The sequence below is a fragment of the Saccopteryx bilineata genome, chromosome 5 (assembly GCF_036850765.1).
Source record: "Saccopteryx bilineata isolate mSacBil1 chromosome 5, mSacBil1_pri_phased_curated, whole genome shotgun sequence".
NCBI lineage: Eukaryota > Metazoa > Chordata > Mammalia > Chiroptera > Emballonuridae > Saccopteryx > Saccopteryx bilineata.
In genome coordinates this window covers 132131693-132154695 of record NC_089494.1, presented here as the reverse complement: position 1 = coordinate 132154695, position 23003 = coordinate 132131693, and the positions used below count along the sequence as shown (strand labels likewise).

At 39.0% G+C, this 23003-nt stretch overlaps 1 protein-coding gene and 1 pseudogene across 1 annotated transcript in view; one reads left to right on the top strand and one right to left on the bottom strand.

Annotated features, from left to right (window-relative positions):
* Positions 1-23003, top strand: part of CCDC7 (coiled-coil domain containing 7) — a 240760-nt gene that overhangs the window by 5183 nt on the left and 212574 nt on the right. Inside the window, exon 2 of the mRNA XM_066233057.1 lies at positions 15954-16046. Coding sequence (XP_066089154.1) covers positions 15954-16046 — 93 coding nt within the window. The remainder of the gene's footprint in view (positions 1-15953; positions 16047-23003) is intronic.
* LOC136338434 (protein FAM118A pseudogene) lies at positions 21706-22942 on the bottom strand (annotated as a pseudogene).

The following is a 23003-nucleotide window of genomic DNA, read 5'->3' as shown; positions in this document are numbered from 1 at the left end:
ACATAGTCCCATTTGTTTTTCCTGTCTTTTAGTTCACTTGCCTATGGAGACAATTCAGCAAATATATTGCTGCGAGAGATGTCAGAGAGCTTAGTGTCTATGTTTTCTTCTAAGATGCTTATGGTTTTACGGCTTACATTTAAGTCTTTTATCCAGTTTGAGTTTATTTTTTTGAATTGTGTAAGTTGGTGGTCTAGTTTCATTTTTTTGCAGGTAGCTGTCCAATTTTCCCAATACCATTTGTTGAAGAGGCTGTCTTTACTCCAATGTATGTTCTTACCTCCTTTGTCAAATATCAGTTGTCCATAAAGGTGCGGGTTTATTTCTGGGTTCTCAGTTCTGTTCCATTGATCTATATGCCTGTTCTTATGCCAGTACCAGGCTGTTTTGAGTACAATGGCCTTATAATATAACTTGATATCCAGAAGTGTGACATCTCCCGCTTTATTCTTCCTTTTCAAGATTGCTGAGGCTATTCTTGTTTTCTTTTGGTTCCATATAAACTTTTGGAATATGTGTTCTATATCTTTGAAGTAAGTCATTGGTATTTTAATCGGTATTGAATTGAATTTATAAATTGCTTTGGGTAGTATAGATATTTTAATGATGTTTATTTATTCTTACTAACCATGAGCATGGAATATACCTCCACTTGTTTGTATCTTTCCTGATTTCTTTTATCAATGTTTAATAATTTTCCGAGTACAAGTCTTTAATCTCCCTTGTTAAATTTACACCTAGGTACTTTATTTTTTTGGTTGCAATGGTAAAGGGGATTGATTCCCTAATTTCTCTTTCTGACAGTTCATTGTTAGTATATAAAAATGCCTCTGATTTCTGAGTATTGATTTTATATCCTGCCACCTTGCTGAATTCATTTATAAGGTCTAGTAGTTTTTTGGCTGCAACTTTAGGGTTTTCTATATACAATATCATATCATCTGCAAATAATGATAGTTTTACTTCTTCTTTTCCAATTTGGATGCCTTTTATTTCTTTTTCTGGTCTGATTGCTATGGCTAGGTCTTCCAGAACTATGTTGAATAAGAGTGGTGAAAGGGGACACCCCTGCCTTGTTCCTGATCTTAAGGGGATTGCTTTTCATTTTTACCCATTGAGTATGATGTTGGCTGTGGGTTTGTCATAGATGGCCTTTATCATGTTGAGGTATGTTCCCTGTATTCCCACTTTGCTGAGAGTTTTGATCATGAATGGGTGCTGGATTTTATCAAGTGCTTTCTCTGCATCTATTGAAATTATCATGTGGGTTTTCTCCTTCCTTTTGTTTATGTGGTGAATCACGTTGATTGATTTGCAAATATTATACCAGCCTTGCCTCCCCAGAATAAATCCCACTTGATCATGGTGTATGATTTTTTTCATATATCGCTGGATCCGGTTTGCTAATATTTTGTTGAGGATTTTTGCATCTAAAGTCATCAGGGATATTGGCCTATAATTTTCTTTTTTTGTGTTGTCTTTGCCTGGTTTTGGAATCAGAATTATGCTGGCCTCATAAAAGGAGCTTGGAAGTGTTCCTTCCTCTTGAATTTTTGAAATAGCTTGAGAAGGATAGGAGTTAGTTCTTCTTTGAATATTTGGTAGAATTCACTTGTGAAGCCATCAGGCCCAGAATTTTTCTTTTTTGGGAGGTTTTTGATAACTGTTTCAATCTCATTTGTTGTAATTTGTCTGTTTAGGTTTTCTGATTCTTCTAGATTAATTTTTGGAAGATTACGTTTCAAGGAATTTGTCCATTTCATCTAGGTTATCTAGTTTTTTGGTGTACAGTTATTCATAGTATTTTCTTATAATAATTTGTATTTCTGTTGTGTCACTTGTTATTTCTCCACTCTCGTTTCTAATTTTATTTATTTCAGTCCTCTCTCTTTTTTTCTTGGTGAGTCTAGTTAAAGGTTCATCTATCTATTTACCTTTTCAAAGAACCATCTCCTGGTTTCATTGATCCTCTGTATTGTTTCTTTAGCCTCTATTTTATTTATTTCTGCTCTGATCTTTATTATTTCCTTCCTTCTACTACATTTGGGCTTTACTTGCTGTTCTTTTTCTAGTTCTTTTAGATGTTGGCTCAAGATGTTTATTTGAGCTTTTTCTAGCTTCTTGAGGTATGCCTGTAATGCTATAAACTTCCCTCTCAGGAACTGCTTTTTTGTGTCCCATAAATTTTGAGTTGATGTATGCTCATTATCGTTTGTTTCTAGGAATTTTAAAATTTCTTCTTTGATCTCATTGTTTACCCATTCATTAATAACATGCTGTTTAGTTTCCGAGTGTTTGAGTATTTTTCAGTTTTTCTGTTCTGGTTGATTTCTAGTTTAATGCCATTGTGATCAGAGAAAGTGCTCGATATGATTTCAATCTTTTTTTTTTTTTAATAAATTTTTATTAATGGTAATGGGATGACATTAATAAATCAGGGTACATATATTCAAAGAAAACATGTCTAGGTTATTTTGTCATTAAATTATGTTGCATACCCCTCGCCCAAAGTCAGATTGTCCTCCGCCACCCTCTATCTAGTTCTCTGTGCCCCTCCCCCTCCCCCAACTCTCTCCCTCCCTCCCTCCCATGTCCTCCCTCCCCCCACCCCTGGTAACCACCACACTCTTGTCCATGTCTCTTAGTCTCATTTTTATGTTCCACCAATGTATGGAATCATGTAGTTCTTGTTTTTTTCTGATTTACTTATTTTACTCCTTATAATGTTATCAAGATCCCACCATTTTGCTGTAAATGATCTGATGTCATCATTTCTTATGGCTGAGTAGTATTCCATAGTGTATATGTGCCACATCTTCTTTATCCAGTCTTCTATTGAAGGGCTTTTTGGTTGTTTCCATGTCTTGGCCACTGTGAACAGTGCTGCAATGAACATGGGGCTACATGTGTCTTCACGTATCAATGTTTCTGAGGTTTTGGGGTATATACCCAGTAGAGGGATTGCTGGGTCATAAGGTAGTTCTATTTTCAGTTTTTTGAGGAACCACCATACTTTCCTCCATAATGGTTGTACTACTTTACAGTCCCACCAACAGTGAATGAGGGTTCCTTTTTCTCCACAGCCTCTCCAACATTTGCTATTACCCGTCTTGTTGATAATAGCTAATCTAACAGGGATGAGGTGGTATCTCATTGTAGTTTTGATTTGCATTTCTCTAATAACTAATGAAGCTGAGCATCTTTTCATATATCTGTTGGCCATTTGTATCTCTTCCTGGGAGAAGTGTCTGTTCATGTCCTCTTCCCATTTTTTAATTGGATTGTTTGTTTGTTTGTTGTTGAGTTTTCTGAGTTCTTTGTAAATTTTGGATATTAGGCCCTTATCTGAGCTGTCGTTTGAAAATATCAGTTCCCATTTAGTTGGCTGTCTGTTTATTTTTATATCAGTTTCTCTTGCTGAGCAAAAACTTTTTATTCTGATGTAGTCCCATTCAATTATCTTTGCCTTCACTTCTCTTGCCATTGGAGTCAAGTTCATAAAATGTTCTTTAAAACCCAGGTCCATGATTTTAGTACCTATGTCTTCTTCTATGTACTTTATTGTTTCAGGTCTTATATTTAGGTCTTTGATCCATTTTGAATTAATTTTAGTACACGGGGACAGGCTGTAGTCGAGTTTCATTCTTTTGCATGTGGCTTTCCAGTTTTCCCAACACCATTTGTTGAAGAGGCTTTCTTTTCTCCATTGTGTGTTGTTGGCCCCTTTATCAAAGATTATTTGACCATATATATGTGGTTTTATTTCTGGGCTTTCTATTCTGTTCCATTGGTCTGAGTGTCTATTTTTCTGCCAATACCATGCTGTTTTGATTATCGTGGCCGTATAATATAGTTTAAAGTAAGGTATTGTAATGCCCCCAGCTTCATTCTTTTTCCTTAGGATTGTTTTGGCTATTCGGGGTTTTTTATAGTTCCATATAAATCTGATGATTTTTTGTTCCATTTCTTTAAAAAATCTCATAGGGATTTTGATGGGAATTGCATTAAATTTGTATATTGCTTTGGGTAATATGGCCATTTTGATTATATTTATTCTTCCTATCTAAGAACAAGGAATATTTTTCCATCTCATTGTATCTTTTTTGATTTCCCTTAACAATGCTTTGTAATTTTCATTATATAGGTCCTTTACATTCTTTGTTATGTTTATTCCTAGGTATTTTATTTTTTTTGTTGCAATCGTGAAGGGGATTATATTTTTGAGTTCGTTTTCTAATATTTCATTGTTGGCATATAGAAAGGCTATGGACTTTTGTATGTTAATTTTGTATCCTGCGACCTTACTGTATTGGTTTATTGTTTCTAATAATCTTTTTGTGGAGTCCTTCGGGTTTTCGATGTATAGGATCATATCATCAGCAAAAAGTGATAGCTTTACTTCTTCTTTTCTGATATGGATGCCTTTTATTTCTTTGTCTTGTCTGATTGCTCTGGCCAGAACTTCTAGCACCACGTTAAATAAGAGTGGAGAGAGTGGACAACCCTGTCTTGTTCCTGATTTAAGGTAGAAAGTCCTCAGTTTTATGCCGTTTAATAGGATGTTGGCTGATGGTTTATCATATATGGCCTTTATCATGTTGAGATATTTTCCTTCTATACCCATTTTGTTGAGAGTCTTAAACATAAAATTGTGTTGTATTTTATCAAAAGCCTTTTCTGCATCTATTGATAAGATCATGTGGTTTTTGTTCTTTGTTTTGTTGATATGGTGTATCACGTTAACCGTTTTGCGTATGTTGAACCATTCTTGAGATTCTGGGATGAATCCCACTTGATCATGATGTATTATTTTTTTAATATGTTGTTGTATTCGGTTTGCCAGTATTTTGTTTAGTATTATAGCATCTGTATTCATTAGAGATATTGGTCTGTAGTTTTCTTTCTTTGTGCCATCCTTGCCAGGTTTTGGTATGAGGGTTATGTTGGCCTCATAAAATGTGTTTGGAAGTATTGCTTCTTCTTCAATTTTTTGGAAGACTTTGAGTAGAATAGGAACCAAGTCTTCTTTGAATGTTTGATAGAATTCACTAGTATAACCGTCTGGGCCTGGACTTTTATTTTTGGGGAGGTTTTTAATTTTTCTATTTCCTCCCTGCTGATTGGTCTGTTTAGGCTTTCTGCTTCTTCATGACTCAGTCTAGGAAGGTTGTATTGTTCTAGGAATTTATCCATTTCTTCTAGATTGTTGTATTTGGTGGCATATAATTTTTCATAGTATTCTACAATAATTCTTTGTATATCTATAATGTCTGTGGTGATCTCTCCTCTTTCATTTTGGATTTTATTTATTTGAGTCCTGTGTCTTTTTTCCTTGGTGAGTCTTGCCAAGGGTTTGTCAATTTTGTTGATCTTTTCAAAGAACCAGCTCCTTGTTTTATTGATTTTTTCTATAGTTTTTCTGTTCTCTATTTCATTTATTTCTGCTCTGATTTTTATTATCTCCTTTCTTCGGCTGGTTTTGGGTTGTCTTTGTTCTTCTTTTTCTAGTTCCTTAAGGTGTGAAGTTAAGTGGTTTACTTGGGCTCTCTCTTGTTTGTTCATATAGGCCTGAAGTGATATGAACTTTCCTCTTATTACTGCTTTTGCTGCATCCCAGAGATTCTGATATGTCGTATTTTCATTTTCATTTGTCTGTATATATCTTTTGATCTCTGCGCTTATTTCTTCTTTGACCCATTCATTTTTTAGAAGTATGTTGTTTAGTTTCCACATATTTTTGGGTTTTTCCCCCTCTTTTTTGCAGTTGAATTCTAGTTTCAAGGCTTTATGATCAGAAAATATGCTTGGTACAATTTCAATTTTTCTAAATTTGCTGATATTGTCTTTGTGGCCCAACATATGGTCAATTCTTGAGAATGTTCCATGTACAGTAGAGAAAAATGTATACTCTGTCGCTTTGGGATGAAGTGTCCTGTAGATGTCTATCATATCCAGGTGTTCTAGTATTTCGTTTAAGGCCACTATATCTTTATTGATTCTCTGTTTGGATGACCGATCTAGAGCCGTCAGCGGTGTATTGAGGTCTCCAAGTATGATTGTATTTTTGTTAGTTTTTGTTTTAAGGTCAATAAGTAGCTGTCTTATATATTTTGGTGCTCCTTGGTTTGGTGCATATATATTAAGGATTGTTATGTCTTCTTGATTCAACTTCCCCTTAATCATTATGAAATGACCATTTTTGTCTCTGAGTACTTTTTCTGTCTTGTAGTCAGCATTATTAGATATGAATATTGCTACACCTGCTTTTTTTGGGGTGTTGTTTGCTTGGAGTATTGTTTTCCAGCCTTTCACTTTGAATTTGTTTTTATCCTTGTTGCTTAGATGTGTTTCTTGTAGGCAGCATATAGTTGGATTTTCTTTTTTAATCCATTCTGCTACTCTGTGTCTTTTTATTGGTAAGTTTAATCCATTTACATTTAGTGTAATTATTGACACTTGTGGGTTCCCTACTGCCATTTTATAAATTGCTTTCTGTTAGTTTTGTATCTAGTTTGATTCTTCTCTTTTGTTTTTCTATCATTTGTTTTTGTTTGTTTGTGTTCCATACTTCTTTCCTGTGTTGCTACCTTCTTTAAGTCAAGTGTTTTTGTGGTGGTTTTTTCAAGGATAGTTACCATTAAGTAATGAAAAGGGTACCTACCATATTCATTGTAGTACCCTATCTTATAAGTATTTCTGCACTTCATCGTCCTTTGCTACTGTTAATCTCCATCCTCTCCCCCCTTTTTTTCCTTTGTTGTCACAGTTTAAGTTTGGTTTTATTGTGTTCTTGGTGGAGCTGTTACTTGTGGTGTTGTTTTCTTTTGTTCTTTGAATCTGGTTGGAAAACCCCCTTATGTATTTCCTGGAGTGGGGGCTTTCTGTTGATAAATTCTCTCATCTTTTCTGTATTTGTGAATGTTTTATATCTCCTTCATAGTTGAAGGATAGCTTTGATGTGTATAGTATTCTTGGCTGAAAGTTCCTCTCTTTCAGGGCTTTAAATATTGGGGTCCACTTTCTTCTAGCTTGTAGAGTTTCTGCTGAGAAGTCTGATGATAATCTAATTGGCCTTCCTTTATATGTTGTACTCTTCTTTTCCCTGGCTGCCTTGAGAATTTTTTCTTTGTCATTGGTTTGTGTCATCTTTATTATGATGTGCCTTGGAGTGGGTATGTTGGGGTTAAGAAAACTCGGTGTTCTGTTTGCTTCTTGAATTTGAGGCTTTAGTTCCTTCCACAGGCTTGGGAAGTTCTCGTCTATTATTTGTTTGAGTATATTCTCCATTCCATTTTCTCTCTCTTCTCCCTCTGATATACCTATTATTCTTATGTTATTCTTTCTGATGGAGTCAGACAATTCCTGTAGGGCTTTCTCGTTTTTTATTATTTTTGAGTCTCTTTCTTCTTCTCTCTGTTGTGCCTCAAGTTGTTTGTCTTCTATTTCACTAATCCTATCTTCAATCTGGGCTGTTCTGTTAGCTAAGCTTGTTACCTCGTTTTTCAGCTCGTGAATTGAGGTTTTCATTTCTGTTTGATTTGTTTTTATAGTTTCAATTTCCTTGGTAATATATTCTTTGTGTTCATTGAGTTGTTTTCTGATCTCCCTATATTGCCTTTCTGTGTTTTCTTGTATATCTCTGAGTATTTTTAAGATTTCTATTTTAAATTCTCTGTCATTTAGCTTCAAGTCTTCCAATATGTTAAGTCTTTTCTCCATAGATTTTTCCACATCTATTTGTGTTACCTCTCTTTCTTTTGTATCCATAATATTCGATTTTCTCTTTCTTATCGGCATCTGAGGGTGGTCTTGTTGATAGCACTAATTAGAATTAATAAAGAGTAAAAAGTAAAAAAAAAAAAAAAAAAAAAAAAGGGTAAAACACCCCACAAAAAAAACAGTAATAATTTATTATTTCCCCCTTTTTTCTTTCTTCTCTTTCCCTCCTCTCCTCTCCTCAGGGAAATATCGTGCCTATAACGGAGCGCCTGATTTGGGGTGAAGAGTTCAAGGGGCAAAAAAAAGGGAGTAGGGACGTATTAAATGCAAAAAAAAAAAAAAAGGAAGAAAATCTTAGACAAGCATAAGATGATTTGCTTGTAAGTGATGGTCAACTAAGAGATATAATGAGAGGGATAAGAGGGAACCAGAAAAAAGGACCAAAAAAGAATAATAAAGAAGAGAAAAATAAAAAAATAAGTAAAAATCTGTTGTATTAAGTGGAGCGAAGACTAAATACAATGGAGACCTTTGGTTGGGAGGACCCAAAATGCCACAAAAATAAACAAACAAGAAAAAAATAAAAACAAAAGCAAAGAAGAAAAATAAAGCCAAAAAAAGCCTTGAGTCCCAAATTAACTAATTTGTTCGTGATTGAGGATTAAATGGGAGGAAAGTAAAATGAGAAAAGAAAAAACGAATAGAAAGGAAAAAATAAGTATAAGAGAAAAACGAAGGATGAAATAAAAAAGGAAAAGAAAAAAAACAAAATAAAGCAAAAACAAACAAACAAACAAAAAAACAAAAGAGGAGAGAGTGAGAGTTAAGTGTTTTGGAGTATAACCTTAAAGGAGGGTGAGGATGAAGAAGAGAAATAAAATGTAACACTCATGGGTAGTGTAGTTCAAGAAAGGGGAAGCATAAGATGGGCAGAGAATAGAAGGACCGAGGTGGAGGAAATAAAGGCAATAAGATAGAAGAAACAAACAACAACAACAAAAAAATTAGTGGAACAACTTGTAAAGTCTGTGGATTTTTCTTGATTTTGAGAGGTTAACTTCTTCCTTTTTCTTTTCTCTCCCTCTTCCTGGTCGGTGACTCTGTACCCCAGGCTCTGCCCCTGTGTCACACTTAGGTAGGGATTTGCAGTTGATGGGATTCTATGGCAATGTCCTATAATTGGCTTTAGTCTTGCTGGTAGTCAGGGCTTGTTGGCGTTTGCAGGGTCCAACGATGAGAGAGTTTGCTTTCCTGGATTCTCTCTCCTAGTCCCCCCTTTCTGAATTAGCAGCCTGGTGATCCAGCTATAAGGCTGCAACTGCTTCTGCCTGGGGAGTAAGAGGCTCAAAGAGCTGGGAAATCCCCACTCTATCCCCACTCAGTGCAAGGCTTTGGGAAAGGCTCTGGTAGTCAGGGCCTCCAGTGTAATCAGGCGGGGGTGGGAGTCAATTGTTGTCAAGGTGACTGTTCAGCGCCTATCATTCAGTTGGACCTCTCAACCCAGGCTTTCTACACTTTGTAGCCTGTTTTTGCTGGGAAGAAGAGGCACTAGTCTCTGCTTGCGACTAGTGTAGTATAGATCTTATTATCTGCCAAGTCCTTCTTGTTAGCGTTTATCCCTGAATATGGAGGCTCTATCAATCAGAAGTTGCCCCCGCCCCTTTAGCGAGAGGCACTAAAAAATATCACGCCTCTTGTCTTGGGTCGCTGAACTGAGAGAGATCTTATCAATTAGAACCGAGGGTGCACAGATTTCATGGGTTAAGCTAATTTCAGTGATTGGGTCGCAGCTGTGCTCCCGAAGGTATTTTAGGCTGCCTGCGCGTGCCCCTCCCCCAACGCTTGATTGTTAGCTTGAATGGCTGGGTGAGGTGCCCCACCCACGGAGAGAATCTCCCAAGTAGGGAAGACCACCCTGGTGCCTCTCCCGCTTGCCCTGCCGTTGGCGGCTGGATCGCACCAGGCGCAGGATAATGGGGCACCCTGGGTGTGCGGGCCAGTAGGGCGCTCTGGGCGCGTGGAATGCCCAGGGCACGCGCGCGAATGGGGTGTTCCGGGTACCGGTGGCTGGCGACTCTCACTCGCAGTGCGCGGGCCGCTGGGAACGTTAGCGGTGCTCGCTCTGCAACCGGACCGGGAGCGCGCCTGCGGCTGCTCGCGGCAGCTTGCGGCGGCTGCTCGCGGCTCCCGAGTGTGGGCTGACTCACCACAGGCGCACAACCTCGCGGCTTGAATGAATGTCCCTGCGGTAGCTTCCTCCACACCCTCGTCTCTCAGATTCAAGTGATAACAGTCCTTTCGCTATCAGTTTGTGTGGAACTCCGGAATGCTCCGAGGATAAATTTTTCTGTTTCTAGTTGATAAATTTGTTGTGATTTAGGGGAGAGCTGTCGGACGCGCTGCTCACGGCACCATTTCCGTGACATCACTTGATTTCAATCTTCTTAAATTTGTTGAGACCGGTTTTGTGCCCTAACATGTGGTCTATTCTAGAGAATGTACCATGAGCGCTTGAAAAGAATGTATATTCTGCTGTTTTAGGGTGAAAGGTTCTGAAGATATCTATTAAATTGAGTTGATCTAATATGTCCTTTAAGTCTGCTGTTTGTTTGTTAATTTTCTTTCTTGAGGATCTATCTAATGATGTTAATGGTGTATTGAAATCCCCTACTATTATAGTATTGCTGTTGATCTCATCCTTTAAATCCATCAAAGTCTGCTTTATATATTTAGGTGCTCCTATATTAGGTGTGTAGATATTTAGAACGGGTATATCTTCCTTTTGGATTACTCCCTTTATCATTATGTAGTGACCCTCTTTATCTCTAACTATAGTCTTTGTTTTAAAGTCCATTTTGTCTGATATAAGTATTGCTACCCCAGCTTTTTTTTTCATTTCCATTTGCATGAAATATTTTATTCCATCCCTTTTTCTTCAGTCTATGTGCATCTTTTGATTTAAGGTGTGTCTCTTGTAGACAGCATATGTATGGGTCCTGTTTTCTTATCCATGCAGCTACTCTATGTCTTTTGATCAGATCATTTAATCCATTTACATTTAAGGTTATTATTGATATGTAATTGTTTATTGCTATTTTATTCTGTAAAACTGCATTCCTCTTTTGCTATATTCCTTTTCTCCTTGATCTGTTTACAGCATGTCCCTTAGCATTTCTTGAAGCTTTGGTTTCATTATAGTGAATTTCTTGATTTTTGTTTTGTCTGTAAAGCTTTTCATTTCTCCTTCAATTTTAAATGATAGCCTTGCTGGATAAAGTAGTCTTGGTTGTAGGCTCTTGTTCTGCATTACTTTGAATATTTCTTGCCATTCCCTTCTGGCCTCAAGTGTTTCTGTTGAGAAGTCAGAAGTCATTCTTATGGGGGCTCCTTTGTAGGTGATAGTCTTTTTTTCTCTAGCAGCTTTTAATATTTCTCTTTATCACTTAGCTTTGGTATTTTAATTATGATGTGTCTTGGTGTTGATTTCTTTGGGTTTCTCCTTAATGGAGTTCTCTGTGCTTCCTGAACATGTGAGATGTTTTCCTGCCTTAATTGAGGGAAGTTTTCAGCTATGATATGCTTGAACAAAGTCTCTATCTTTTGTTCTTTCTCTTATTCTTTAGGAACCCCTATGATGCAGATGTTATTTCTCTTTATGTTGTCACAGAGCTCTCTAAGAGTTTCCTCAGTCTCTTTTCTTTTTTCTGCTCTGCTTCTATGCCGTTATTTATTGTGTCCTCTAACTCGCTGTTTCGATTCTCTGCTTCATCCATTTTGCTTTTAATACCTTCCATTGTGTTCTTTATTTCAGAGATTGTATTTGTCATTTCTGACTGATTCTTTTTTATTATTTCAATGTCCTTTTCTACATTTTCTATCTCTTTATTTAGGTTTTCATAATGACCATCTATTGTTGTTCCAATATCTTTGAGCATCCTAACAATTGTTATTTTAAACTCTGCATTTGGTATTTTGGTTAGATCTGATTTATTTAGGTCCTTTTCTGGGTATTTCTCTGGGTTCATTTGTGTTGCATTTCTCTGCCTCCGCATTTTCTCTGTGTAAGGGAAGGTTTGGCCCCTAGAGTCCACTGGGTATGGCCTCTGTTCCCTAGGTATGGTCTGTCTACAGGCCTGCCACCCCATCTTCTGTTGCTGCGTAGGGTTTTTGGGTTTGGGCGTTGCCAGTGCCTGCCCACTGGGGCTGTTGCTGTGGTTTCCACCTCTTCTTCATGAGAGTGGCTGTGATCAGGTGCTCTGGTGCACAAGCCTTGGTGGCCTTGGCCTTTGCCCCGCCCCCGTGGGTGGCGTTATGCTTGGTCCTGAGGGCACTGGTGAGCACCTTTGCTCAGCTGCAGGTCTCTGCCTGTTTATGGGCTTTTGCCCTGCCCTTGCAGGAGGAGCCTGCTCGTGGAACGGGTGCTAGCTTTGGCTCTGCTGGCCGGGCAGGACTGTGTGCCCATGCTCAGCTCAGTAGTGGAACTCCGCCTGTTGGGGGCTTTTGGCTTCACCCTCACGGGAGGAGCTGGCTCCTAAGTCAGGCCACAAGCCTCGGTTCCTTGGGCAGGGCAAGGCTGTGCTCCTGCGCCCTTGCTCAAGGGCTGGTCTCCACCCCTTTCAGGGTTCCTGTCTTTCTTTTGTGGGCTGGATTATAGGGTGCCGGCAGCTGGGCTTGACCGCTTTTGCATGTCCCCTCCTCCCCAGGCCGGCAAGACTGAGCTTACACTGTGAGCCCAGTGGCGGCCAGTAGGATTCTGCTCCTGCCGACAGAACCGCACCTGTGTGTCTGCCACCGCCTGCCCTCCTTTGAGCCCTCAGCCATTTGGGTGCAGGTGCTGTAGTTCAGACCTTAACACTCATTACTGTAGCCCCGAAAGCTCCCTCCTTCTAAGTAACTCTGCTCTGAGTGCTGCGGGGGAGGTTGTTTGTCTGGTGTCCTGCTTCCCTTTGCTGGTATTGCTGTTTCCAGGGGAAATATTCACTTCAGATTTGGGGAGTGACTCGTCCTAGGGGTTAGGGTGGCTGTCTCCCAAAATATTTCTCCCTGTGCCTCCTAGATTACACTCTCTTCCTACTACTGTGGTATTCTCCTCTCTCCTTGTCCCCCGGAGTCCCAGGTGAGTGGTTGTGAGAGAGATGTTTTGCGCGGTCCCTTTAAGAAGAATCCTGGGTCTGAGAAATCAGACTCTGTCTCACAAACAGTATCCTGACTTGTTTCCAGCTAAATACTGTCCTTACGCCTCTTTTGGACTCTGGGGTTGTAGGCTGGGGCTTTGTTCTTAGGGCTCAGGACCCTCCCCTCTCTGCTAAACTCACTTCCCGCCACGCGAATCTCTCCCGGCTGCTGTTCGCTCCGGGGAACTGGACAGTCCTCTTCATGTTTCCACTTTTCCTACCAGTCTCGGCGTGGCTTCTTCAGTGTTCCTTGGTTGAAGAGACCTCTTAGTTTAGTCCAAAGTTGGTTTTTCCAGATGATAGTTCTTAAAATTAGTTTGTAATCCACTTTGGTTCTGGGAGGTGGATGTTGGTATGTCCACCTACTCCAGTGCCATCTTGTCTTCTCCCGGTAAGTTCTTGTTGATCCCTTTGTCGAGGGTTTCCATGACCATCCCTGAGCTTAATGCTTTGCTAGGGGGAATCACTGCACTCAACTTATAGTCATATTAATGTCTAAGATTTATTACAGTGAAAGGATACAAAGCATTGTCAGTAAAGGGGAAAGGCACATGGGTGAAGTCTATAGGAAACCAGTTCCAAGCTTCCAAGATTTTACTCCCTTTGGAGTCACACAGAATATGTTTAATTCCTTCAACAATGAAATATGACAAAACTTGTGAAATGTATATAACAGATGTTCATTAGAGACTCCATTCCCAGGGTTTTATTAAATTTTGATCATGTAGATAACTCTCTGCTTGTCATATATCAAAATTCAAGACTCCCCGAAGGAAAACAGATATTCAACAGAAATCAGTGTTTGTACAGTTTAGGGACAATGAGCCACTAATCAGTGAATGATAGTAACCGTCCTGAAATCTGAGTTCTGAGATTCAAGCAGATGATAGGCATTTTGAAGTCTCATGTCTGCTATGTCAACTCTTCTCTGCACTTTAGAAATTTTAGCTCTTAGTGTGGGGAAAGAAATCTTCCTTTCTCTGGATTTCTTTTTGCCCAGTGGTCCAGAATTAAATTATAAATATACCAAATCCTGAGTGAGAATAATGAGGCATAGCACAAATAAAGAAAAAATATAGTTTGTCAAACTTTCAAAGTACAAGTTTGCTCATAGTTTGAGGGGTTAGTTCAGAAAATTACCTTTAAAAACTTATGCTTTTTGGTGGCCCTTCTTCTATTTTTTCCCACTTTCTTTAAAGAAGAAATTTGAGTCAGACTTTGAGGAATACTTTGGTGATAGGCAGAGTTGATGCTTCAGTGATGCATAGACAGACCCACTCCCTTTTAAATACCTGTGAGCTCAAAAAATGGAAGCATCATAAGACCTCTCATTAGGAAGGAGGGTCAAAGACTGTTGTTCACCACTTCTTCATGTTGATATGAGATGGAGTATAAGGTGGAAAATTTAAGTTTATGGCACTGGCAGAAATAAGTCTTATTGCCAAAAAGGTCCTGACATGGTTGATTTAATATCTTTTTAATTTTAATATAATTTTAAACTATGAAAGGACTTACCATATTTTCTCATGTATAAGACTCACTGTTTTTCAAAAAATTTGAGGTCTAAAAACTGGGTACATCTTATACAGTATTTATAGATATTTTTACTTACATTTCCCACTTCTTTGTGCTTGTTTTTGCACTGTTTCACACTTGTTACCAGTATATTATGGTAGGTTATGTTTTGTCACATTATGCCCAGAAATGGCTCAGAAAAGATTTTTGTACAGTGCTGAATTCAACTTAAAAGTGGTCCTGTCTGCAAAAGTGAATGGATATCGTGCTGCTGAACATAAGTTTGGTCCTCCTCCAACCGAGAAATGAATCTGAGACTGGCTATGGGACAAAGAAACCCTACTGAAAACACATGGCAGAATAAGGCCGTGAGAGGCAAATCTGCAAAATGACCTGGTTTAACGAGGGAATTGAAGATATGGATTGAAGACCAAAGGGCAATTGGAATTCCTGTGTCCACAAAGATGGTTCAGCATGAAGCAAGAAGAATTACTGATGAAAAAGAAGTGACTGATTTCAAGGGAGGACACAATTGGCGCTTCAGGTTCATGAAACAGAATAAACTAAGCATGTGTACACACTCCAGACTTGTCCAAAAGATGCCTGAAAGCTATGAGCAGAAGATCCTTGAGTTTCATCATTTTGTCATTCAATGTCAGAAGATACATTGCAATCTGAATTAGGACAGATTGTAAATATGGACAGTCCCCCTTCAAATTGATGTCCCAAGTAACAGAACTGTTGATAAGAAGGGGATGAAAACTGTAACTGTGAAGACAAGTGGACATGAAAAGAGCCATTATCCAGTTGTTCTAGCTTGTTGTGCCGATGGAGCCAAGCTGCCTCCTATGCTGATTTTCAAACACAAAACAATGCCAAAAGAAGACATTCCTTGAAGGGTGATTGTCCATGTTCATGACAAGGGTTGGAGGGATCAGGATGGGATGAAGATCTGGTTTGAGAAAGTTTGGAGAAGGAGATCAAGTGGGCTCTTATGCAAACCTGCCCTATTAGTGCTTGATCAGTTCAAGGCATACATAACAACAAACACAAAGAAGATTGCTGCAGAGCAAAACACTAAACTTGCTGTCATACCTGGAAGCTTGACATCCTAGCTCCCTTCAAAGCTATCATAAGAGATGAATGGAAGGAATGGATGAAGTCTTCTGGGGTCAATTTGGCACCAGGAGGAAGAATGAAGAAACCAACTATAGGAGAAGTTTGTTCCTGGTGAAAAGATCCTGGGATAATATCAAGATTGAGATAATTGTCAAGTCATTTAAAAAGTGTGGCATTTCAAATGCCATAGATGGAACTGAGGATGAGACAATATATGAAGACAGTGATTCATCATCAGACATAGAGGAGGATGAGCTAATGGATGGGAGTTTTGACAGTGATGAGGAGTTGTATGAATTTTATGATGAATAAAACTTGAGTTCAGTAACTTTATGTAATACTTTTTTTCTTTCAAATTTCGGGCTCTAAATTAAGGTGTGTCTTATACATGGGGAAATACGGTAACTTGCTTTGATTTTCTCATAGGTTGTTTCTTCTTTGGAAGAAACTTATGGAAGTTGTAGTGAAAATGTAGAAAAACCAGTTGTGAAGTCTGAACGTGAAGAATTATCTTTATCTGTAAGTATATGTACCCTAATGTAGAGACAATAACACTGAAAAGGGTTAAGATTAACTTTTGGAGTCCATATGTTTACAGAATGAATTCTCTATCCAGTAAAATGATTCTCTTAGGAAAGTTGAAAATAGTGTACTGATTTTTTTATCTTCTGCCAACAACACTTAAAAGTTTTACTAAGGCATATATAATTTATATGTACGCACACATATACATATATATACATACATATATATATAGAGAGAGAAAGAAAGTGTGTGCCTATTCTTTATGCTAATACTTATGTTTAATTTTTAAGCATGTTGTTTGGCTATCGGTTTGAGATGATCATGTATCTATCCATTCATCTGTCCATCTGTCCATCCATCCAATCTGCCTGCCTTTCTATCTTTTAGAGAGAGAGAGGGACAGACGGAGAGAGATGAACAGTATCAACTCGCAATTGTGGCACCTTAGTAGTTCACTGATTGCTTCGATTGCTTCTCATACATGCCTTGACCCGGGGGCTCCAGCCAAGCCAATGACCCCTTGCGCAAGCCAGTGAACTTGAGCTCAAGCCAGGAACTATAGGGTCATTTTTGTGATACTACACTCAAGCTGGCAACCCCTTGCTCAAGCCAGATGAGTTCATGTTGAAGCCGGTGACCTTGGGGTTTCAAACCTAGGTCCTTAGCAATCAGGTCAATGCTCTATCCACTGTGCCACCACCTGGTCAGGCTCAATATTTATCTTAAATGTTGCAATCTATCTTGAATTAATAGCACAAAACTTCAGGAGTGGAGAGGTGGAGGAGAGGGTATGGGGGATTAAATGGTGATGGATGAAGACTTGACTTGGGGGGGTGAATACACAGTCTGTGGTACAGATGATGTATAGAATTTGGCACCTGAAATCTGTGTAATTGTTAACCAGTGTCACCCAATAATATTCTATTTAAATGGGAAAAAATGGCATACAACTTCATTTCTAATATGAAAATGACATAGCAGTATTATTCTATTTACCACACGTAATGTTGTATGATTGTTATATTATTGTTTTCCCTTTTTTTCTGACTGCTTTAAATATTTTATCTTTGTGTCTCAGCATTTGCTAAAATATACCTAGGTGAAGTCTTTGGTATATTTATTCTGTTGGAGTCATTAAATTTTCCAAATTTTTTCCATTATTCAGATATTTAACTGTCTCCCTACACTCCTTTTATGATATTCCAATTATACATATATTTGGCTGCCTGATACTGTGTAAGAAGTCAATCACACAGTTTATTTCATTGTTTTCTCTTTCTGTACTTCAGTATAGACAACATACATTATCCTATCTTTAAGCTCACCAGTTCCTTCTGTGGTTTTTGATCTATCCAATGAATTTTTTTTCAAATACTGTAATTTTCACATTTAGGATTATCTTTTGGTTCTTTTCTACTTTTTTTGTTTGATTTTTAATATACCTCCTGTTACCCATCTCTTCACTTAGTCTATATTTTCCTGCAACTTTTTTCATCTTACCAATAGTAGAGTTTTAGAATATTTTTATCTGCTAATTCCAATACCAGGGTATCAATGTGTTTACCTCTATTTTTTTTTCAATCATGGATCATATTCTCCTAGTTATTTATATGTTTTACAATTTTTTTTTTTTTACTTTTGGATCCCAAGCTTTGTATTTTAAGAGCATTGGAAACTGTGGTGCAACTGTTTGTTCAGAGTGATAGCCCTTTCCGCTCTGGCAGTTAGGGTGAGCACCTAGTCATTGTCAGTCCTCTAGGAATTGACTTGAGCAGGAACCTGTTCATATTTTTAATTACGTTGAGGTCCTGTCTGAGTTGTCTCTTTCCTGTTGCTGCTTCCCCTGAGGTGACAGTTTCTTTGAGCTTGCCAGTATTTTAGCTGACAGGAGTTTGAACTTTAAATACTTTTGATTTACATTTTGGTTTAGTCTTGGCAGAGCTTCAAAATACAGTTACCACAAGAACATGCAGGATGAGAATTCTCTCCTTTTAGCTCTTCCTTTTTTTATAGTTGTGTAAGTGCCATCACAGTCAACATGGAAGTACTATTCTGTGTTCCTGCTTGCTGTGTATGAAATTCAAGTGACCCTACATTCTTACCAAAACTGGTACTGTCAGTTGTTTTTACCTTTGACTAGTCTTAATGGGTATGTAGTTCTCATTTTCTGCCACCTTCTAAGCTAAGGTAACCAATCCTCCTTTAGGGAGGACAGTCCTTCTTTTGTAAGTTCCATCCTCTCTCAAAAAGTGTCTTCCAACATGTCCTCCTTTTTGATATTGGAAGACTAATCTGTAAATGTTCATATTTTATTGATGCAGAGTTGATACATTGTGCGTGATATGACGTATTTGTATATGACATGACGATTTGTCATGGATCAATTCAGTGTGGTGAGATGTGATTATGAGACCCATGAGCTCCACACGGGAGACCTTGAGAGAGAGTGCAATATACTGAGCGTACAAATGGCTTTGTGTACTTCTTACTAAAACACGACACAGCACATACAACATTGTAGACTCACCATTATTTCTTTCTCAGTGAATATTCAATAATAGGTAAGCACAATTCATGTTTTATTAATTCATTATCTATTTAATAATTTCAAAATACATATAATTTTATTTACAGGTATTTTCCAGAATTTTGAGTATTAAAATGGAAATCTAACCTCAAACCATATCTATTAACAATGCATTTTGATTAAATAGTTGCATAAAACAGACATTTTTAAATTAGAAAATGATAAATACACCTGAATATTACTCCAAATTAGTGCTTAATATTTAGTTTTATTAAGTTAGCTTCTGGAAAACTTGCCTACCATGCTGTAATGTTTTCAGTTTCTAATGTGCCTGCATTGTTCGTGTAGCTCTATATTTTATTTCTAATTTCATTTAAGGGATGGAAAAATTAAAAAAGAGAAAATGCCATTTCAACAATAAATTGAAAAAGGAATTTCCACGTCTCATATCAAAGAGAGACACTATTGTTTTCTGTAATATTTGCAGTGGAGAATTTTGTATTGCAATTAGGGGCAGAGCAGTGATAAGAAACACTTTACCACCAACAAACATAAGCAGTCATTGGATGCATCAGCTTCCAGTTGTAAAGTAACAAGTTTTTTTAAAACTTCAAATTATTCTGAAGATGAAAAACAGTTGGCTGCAACAGAGGGACCATTTGCATTTCATACCATAATTCACAAAGTTTTCATAGTATGGATTGTACAACTAAATTATTGAAAAAGTTTTACAATGCAAAACTTTCTTGTGCCGGGACAAAATGCAAGGCTATTTTTTTTCAGAGTTGAAGTTATTTTATTTACGACCAGAGTAACATAAAAGATTTTTCATGCTTCAAAAAGAAGACATAAGCAGTTCCGGGCTTATCTCATTCCCTACACACTTCAATCTTACGTATCTTGTTCTCTATACCTGTGAGAGCTCCACAGCCATCAGTGGGAAATTGTCATAGTGCTTGGCAAGAAATGTCACCAAAAAATAGGTAGCTCTGAAACGGAAAACAAGCAGAACCTTCGCCATCATCACAGAGCAGTGCCCCCAGCACAGACACTGCAGGTAGCTGCTGTCTCTGCCATCTGCCCATGTGTAGGGAAACTAGGAAACATCTACAACAATGCTGCAGACCTGCCGGGGTCCAGCCCCCGGGGGGGAATCCAGGGGTCCCACAGGAAGAGACGGCGTTGGCACGAATCCAGTGAGAGAGTCAAATTCTTTTCTTTCTCTTGATTCTCTCGTTAGCATATACTGCCAGGCATCTCTGCCAAATGCTGGTCTAGCTTTCTTTTTATGTACACACACAAAGTTACAATCACATGGTATTTTGTTTCACTATGGTTACATATTTCCAGATAACAGTTAATTCATATCTATAAGCTACAAATCATGTGGTAAGTTATTCAAAGTACAGTTATACAATAACTTGAATAGCAATAACAATATTGGTACAAACTTCTAAAAGATTAGTACTAATTAATAACACCTTACTGTTGTTGTGAGTCAAGGGCGCAGAGAGAGAGATTAGCAGACGAAATCATCAAGGACCACCCTGAGTTCATGCAGTGTTCTAATTTTTCTCACAAGACTTCAAAAGGCTTGCTTATTAAGAAACTGGCATAGCATCAAGAGTAACTTTTGCTTAAAGATACATAGAGTGCACCTGCAAGATAGCTTAGTAGCAACATAATATCAAAAGGCATTAATTGTTATTGCTGCTATGGATCCCACCACATTCCTCTCCTTATTCTTGGAAAATACAAAAATCTCATGAGAATGTTTTATTGAGAAAAAAGCCCAGCAACTGCCTTCAGTCACAAAAAAGTCTTTTAAGAAAACATTCTTTACTTGCCAGCTGCGCTCTCATCCAAGGCCACGCAACAGGCCACTCCACTCCACTTTACCTAAGATTCTAATGTCTAGTTAAACTTTATTTATTTACTATATTCATACACTAGTTAAGTTCTAACTTTATTCTTTCTAACATGATTAATAAGAAGAAATTCTTCTACAAACTTAACCCTTTATGAGGGATATCATAGCCAGCCTCTTATGTTTATGAGCCCAGTTCAAGGGGCTTACAGGCTTTTCTGTGGAACTTACACCTTCTGTCTCATTTCCAAAGAAATTACTACGAATCTACAGGGAAAGCACGGTACTATTATCCCTGTGCCATAAATAATAGCACACACCCAAAAAAGGGGGGATATAAGGCCAGATTAATTCAAAAGGTCAAAGGGGGAAGTATCGTTGTGCCTGTCAACCCACAGCTATTAGTCTTCACTGTGGTGACTTTGTCAACCAGCAGTCATTGGTCTTCTTCTGCTGTGACTTTGTCAACCAGCAGTTGTGGATCTTCTCCTGCTGTGACCTTGTTAGCCAGCATTAGTGGATTGGCTCCCAACACAGACCCTCCCTTTGCAAGGTCTGCCTACCTTGCTCTGTGTGAGCCCCTCATATAGGCCATGGGAGAGAACGTTAGGCGATAAGAACAGAGAGGCTGGCCCTTTCCCCCCACCACAGGTGTCTTAGAAAGCTTGGAATTTATACTCTGAAAGTTAAACCTGTCTGTGCTCCACTGGTAACTTCTCAGTTATCAGCCACCAATTGGACTTGCGCAGCACTGAACCGTACTTTTGAAAAGGCCCTCTGGTTGGGGACTTCACTTTTCAGCCATAGTAAGTAAGACCTGCTTTTCTTTGGAACTGAAGTTACTGAAATTACAGAATTCCAAAGAAGCTCTATTGATCTAGTCATTCTTTTAAAAGACATACCCCACTCTCACTGGCAGATTCAATGCCTCCAGTATGCTTTACTGTTTAACAATGTAACAAACACCTTAAAAGTTTTTCCCATAGTAACAGATGTTTCTGCATAAAAATAATAAAATTTAAGAGTTTAGCTTCTTATTTTCTCTTTGGCAACTACTGTTGCTTGGACAATCCTTACTCTCCCCCTTTTATTAAAAAAACCCACCTGACAAAGAGTGCATCAAGTGGAAGCCCAGAAACCAGGCACTTCCCTTCCCGCCGATTGGGCACCTGAGGTAGTTGTCCAGCAGTCCTCACAATGGAGACCTGAAGTATGTGTGCTTCACCCCCCACACACACACACACAGTAGTTAAACACTCAGAGGGACTATCACCCAGCCTCCCTGGGCCATACCCCCACAGGGCTCTCTTGGGGTACGTGGGGTACATGACAGTTTAGAAGTGAGAGGTCCATGTAGAGTTCTCTGAACATTCCTTATCGTTCAGGTATGGCACTGTGGTTGCAGAAGGCTGGTTTTCAAGTTTCAAGTTTTACTGGTTTTAAAGATTTCAAGATGCTCCAGTATCATCTGATTGTCGGAGCTGTTTTGAAACTTCAATTCCATTCTCTTCTAACTTCCTTTTTGCACAGTCTTGACATGCATTCCCCAACAGTGTGGTGCTGTCCGCTCGCTCAGCATCTGGATTCCACTGTTTGCAGATCTGTGTGGCCAGGTCTCACATATATCCTGGGAAGTGGTCGAAATAGGCCCCATAGGACACGACTTTGATCCCAAACAGTAGCATGTCAGCTTGGTGCTTGAAGAAATGGTCCTCACTCTCCTTGAGCATGACCATGTAGTGCTCCAAATCCGCCTTGTTCGGCACCAAGTACAGGAAGAGTGCTTGGAATATCTGGTCCTGAAGGGTCTCCCCACAGCCCACGAACAGAAAGGACTTCCTGCAGTATAAGCTCTGGAGTACCTCCATCACTTCTGGGTCTTGGGTGACATCCTTATATCCTGAAGGATCCAATACCATCCCACAGGGGTCTGTGTATAAGCCATGGATGTGAAGAACTCCATATCTGATGTGTCCTCTTGCCCACTTAAGGACCTTGGTCTTGTCCTTCAGATCTAAGGACTCCATGGGCTTGTTCTGCTGCTGCCCAAAGATCTCCAGCAGGTTGTCGTAGTTGGTGGTCAGCACCATTGTTCCCCTCTCCATCAGGCTGTGGACAGCACCAGCGGGTCCTGGATGTGCTGCTCCAGGTTGTCAAAGATCTTCATCAGGCAGTCCTGGAAGAAGTTGGGCTTGGTGTCACCTGTCCGAGGTGACATCTTCCGGATCAGATCATGGGCAACAACCAGCAGGTCCCAGTCCTTCATCACCTTCCTGCGGAACTTGGCCACATCCCCAGGGTGGAGCACCTCTAGCTGCTCCGCAGCCTTGAGGACGGCCTCCAGGAGCAGAGGGCGGGGATCCCTGGGGCCACGGCTGCACTGACTTTGGTCTCAATCACCAGGAGCAGTTCTTGCGGCTGTTTCTGGATGAGGCTTTTTAAAAACTTTCTTGACTTTTGTTCACTTCTATTTGTTGTTTTTTCCAGTGAATCCATCTGTAAATCCTGCAGCGCCGCCAAAATGCCAGTCGTAGCTCGCGCCCCGCCACCTGCTCCT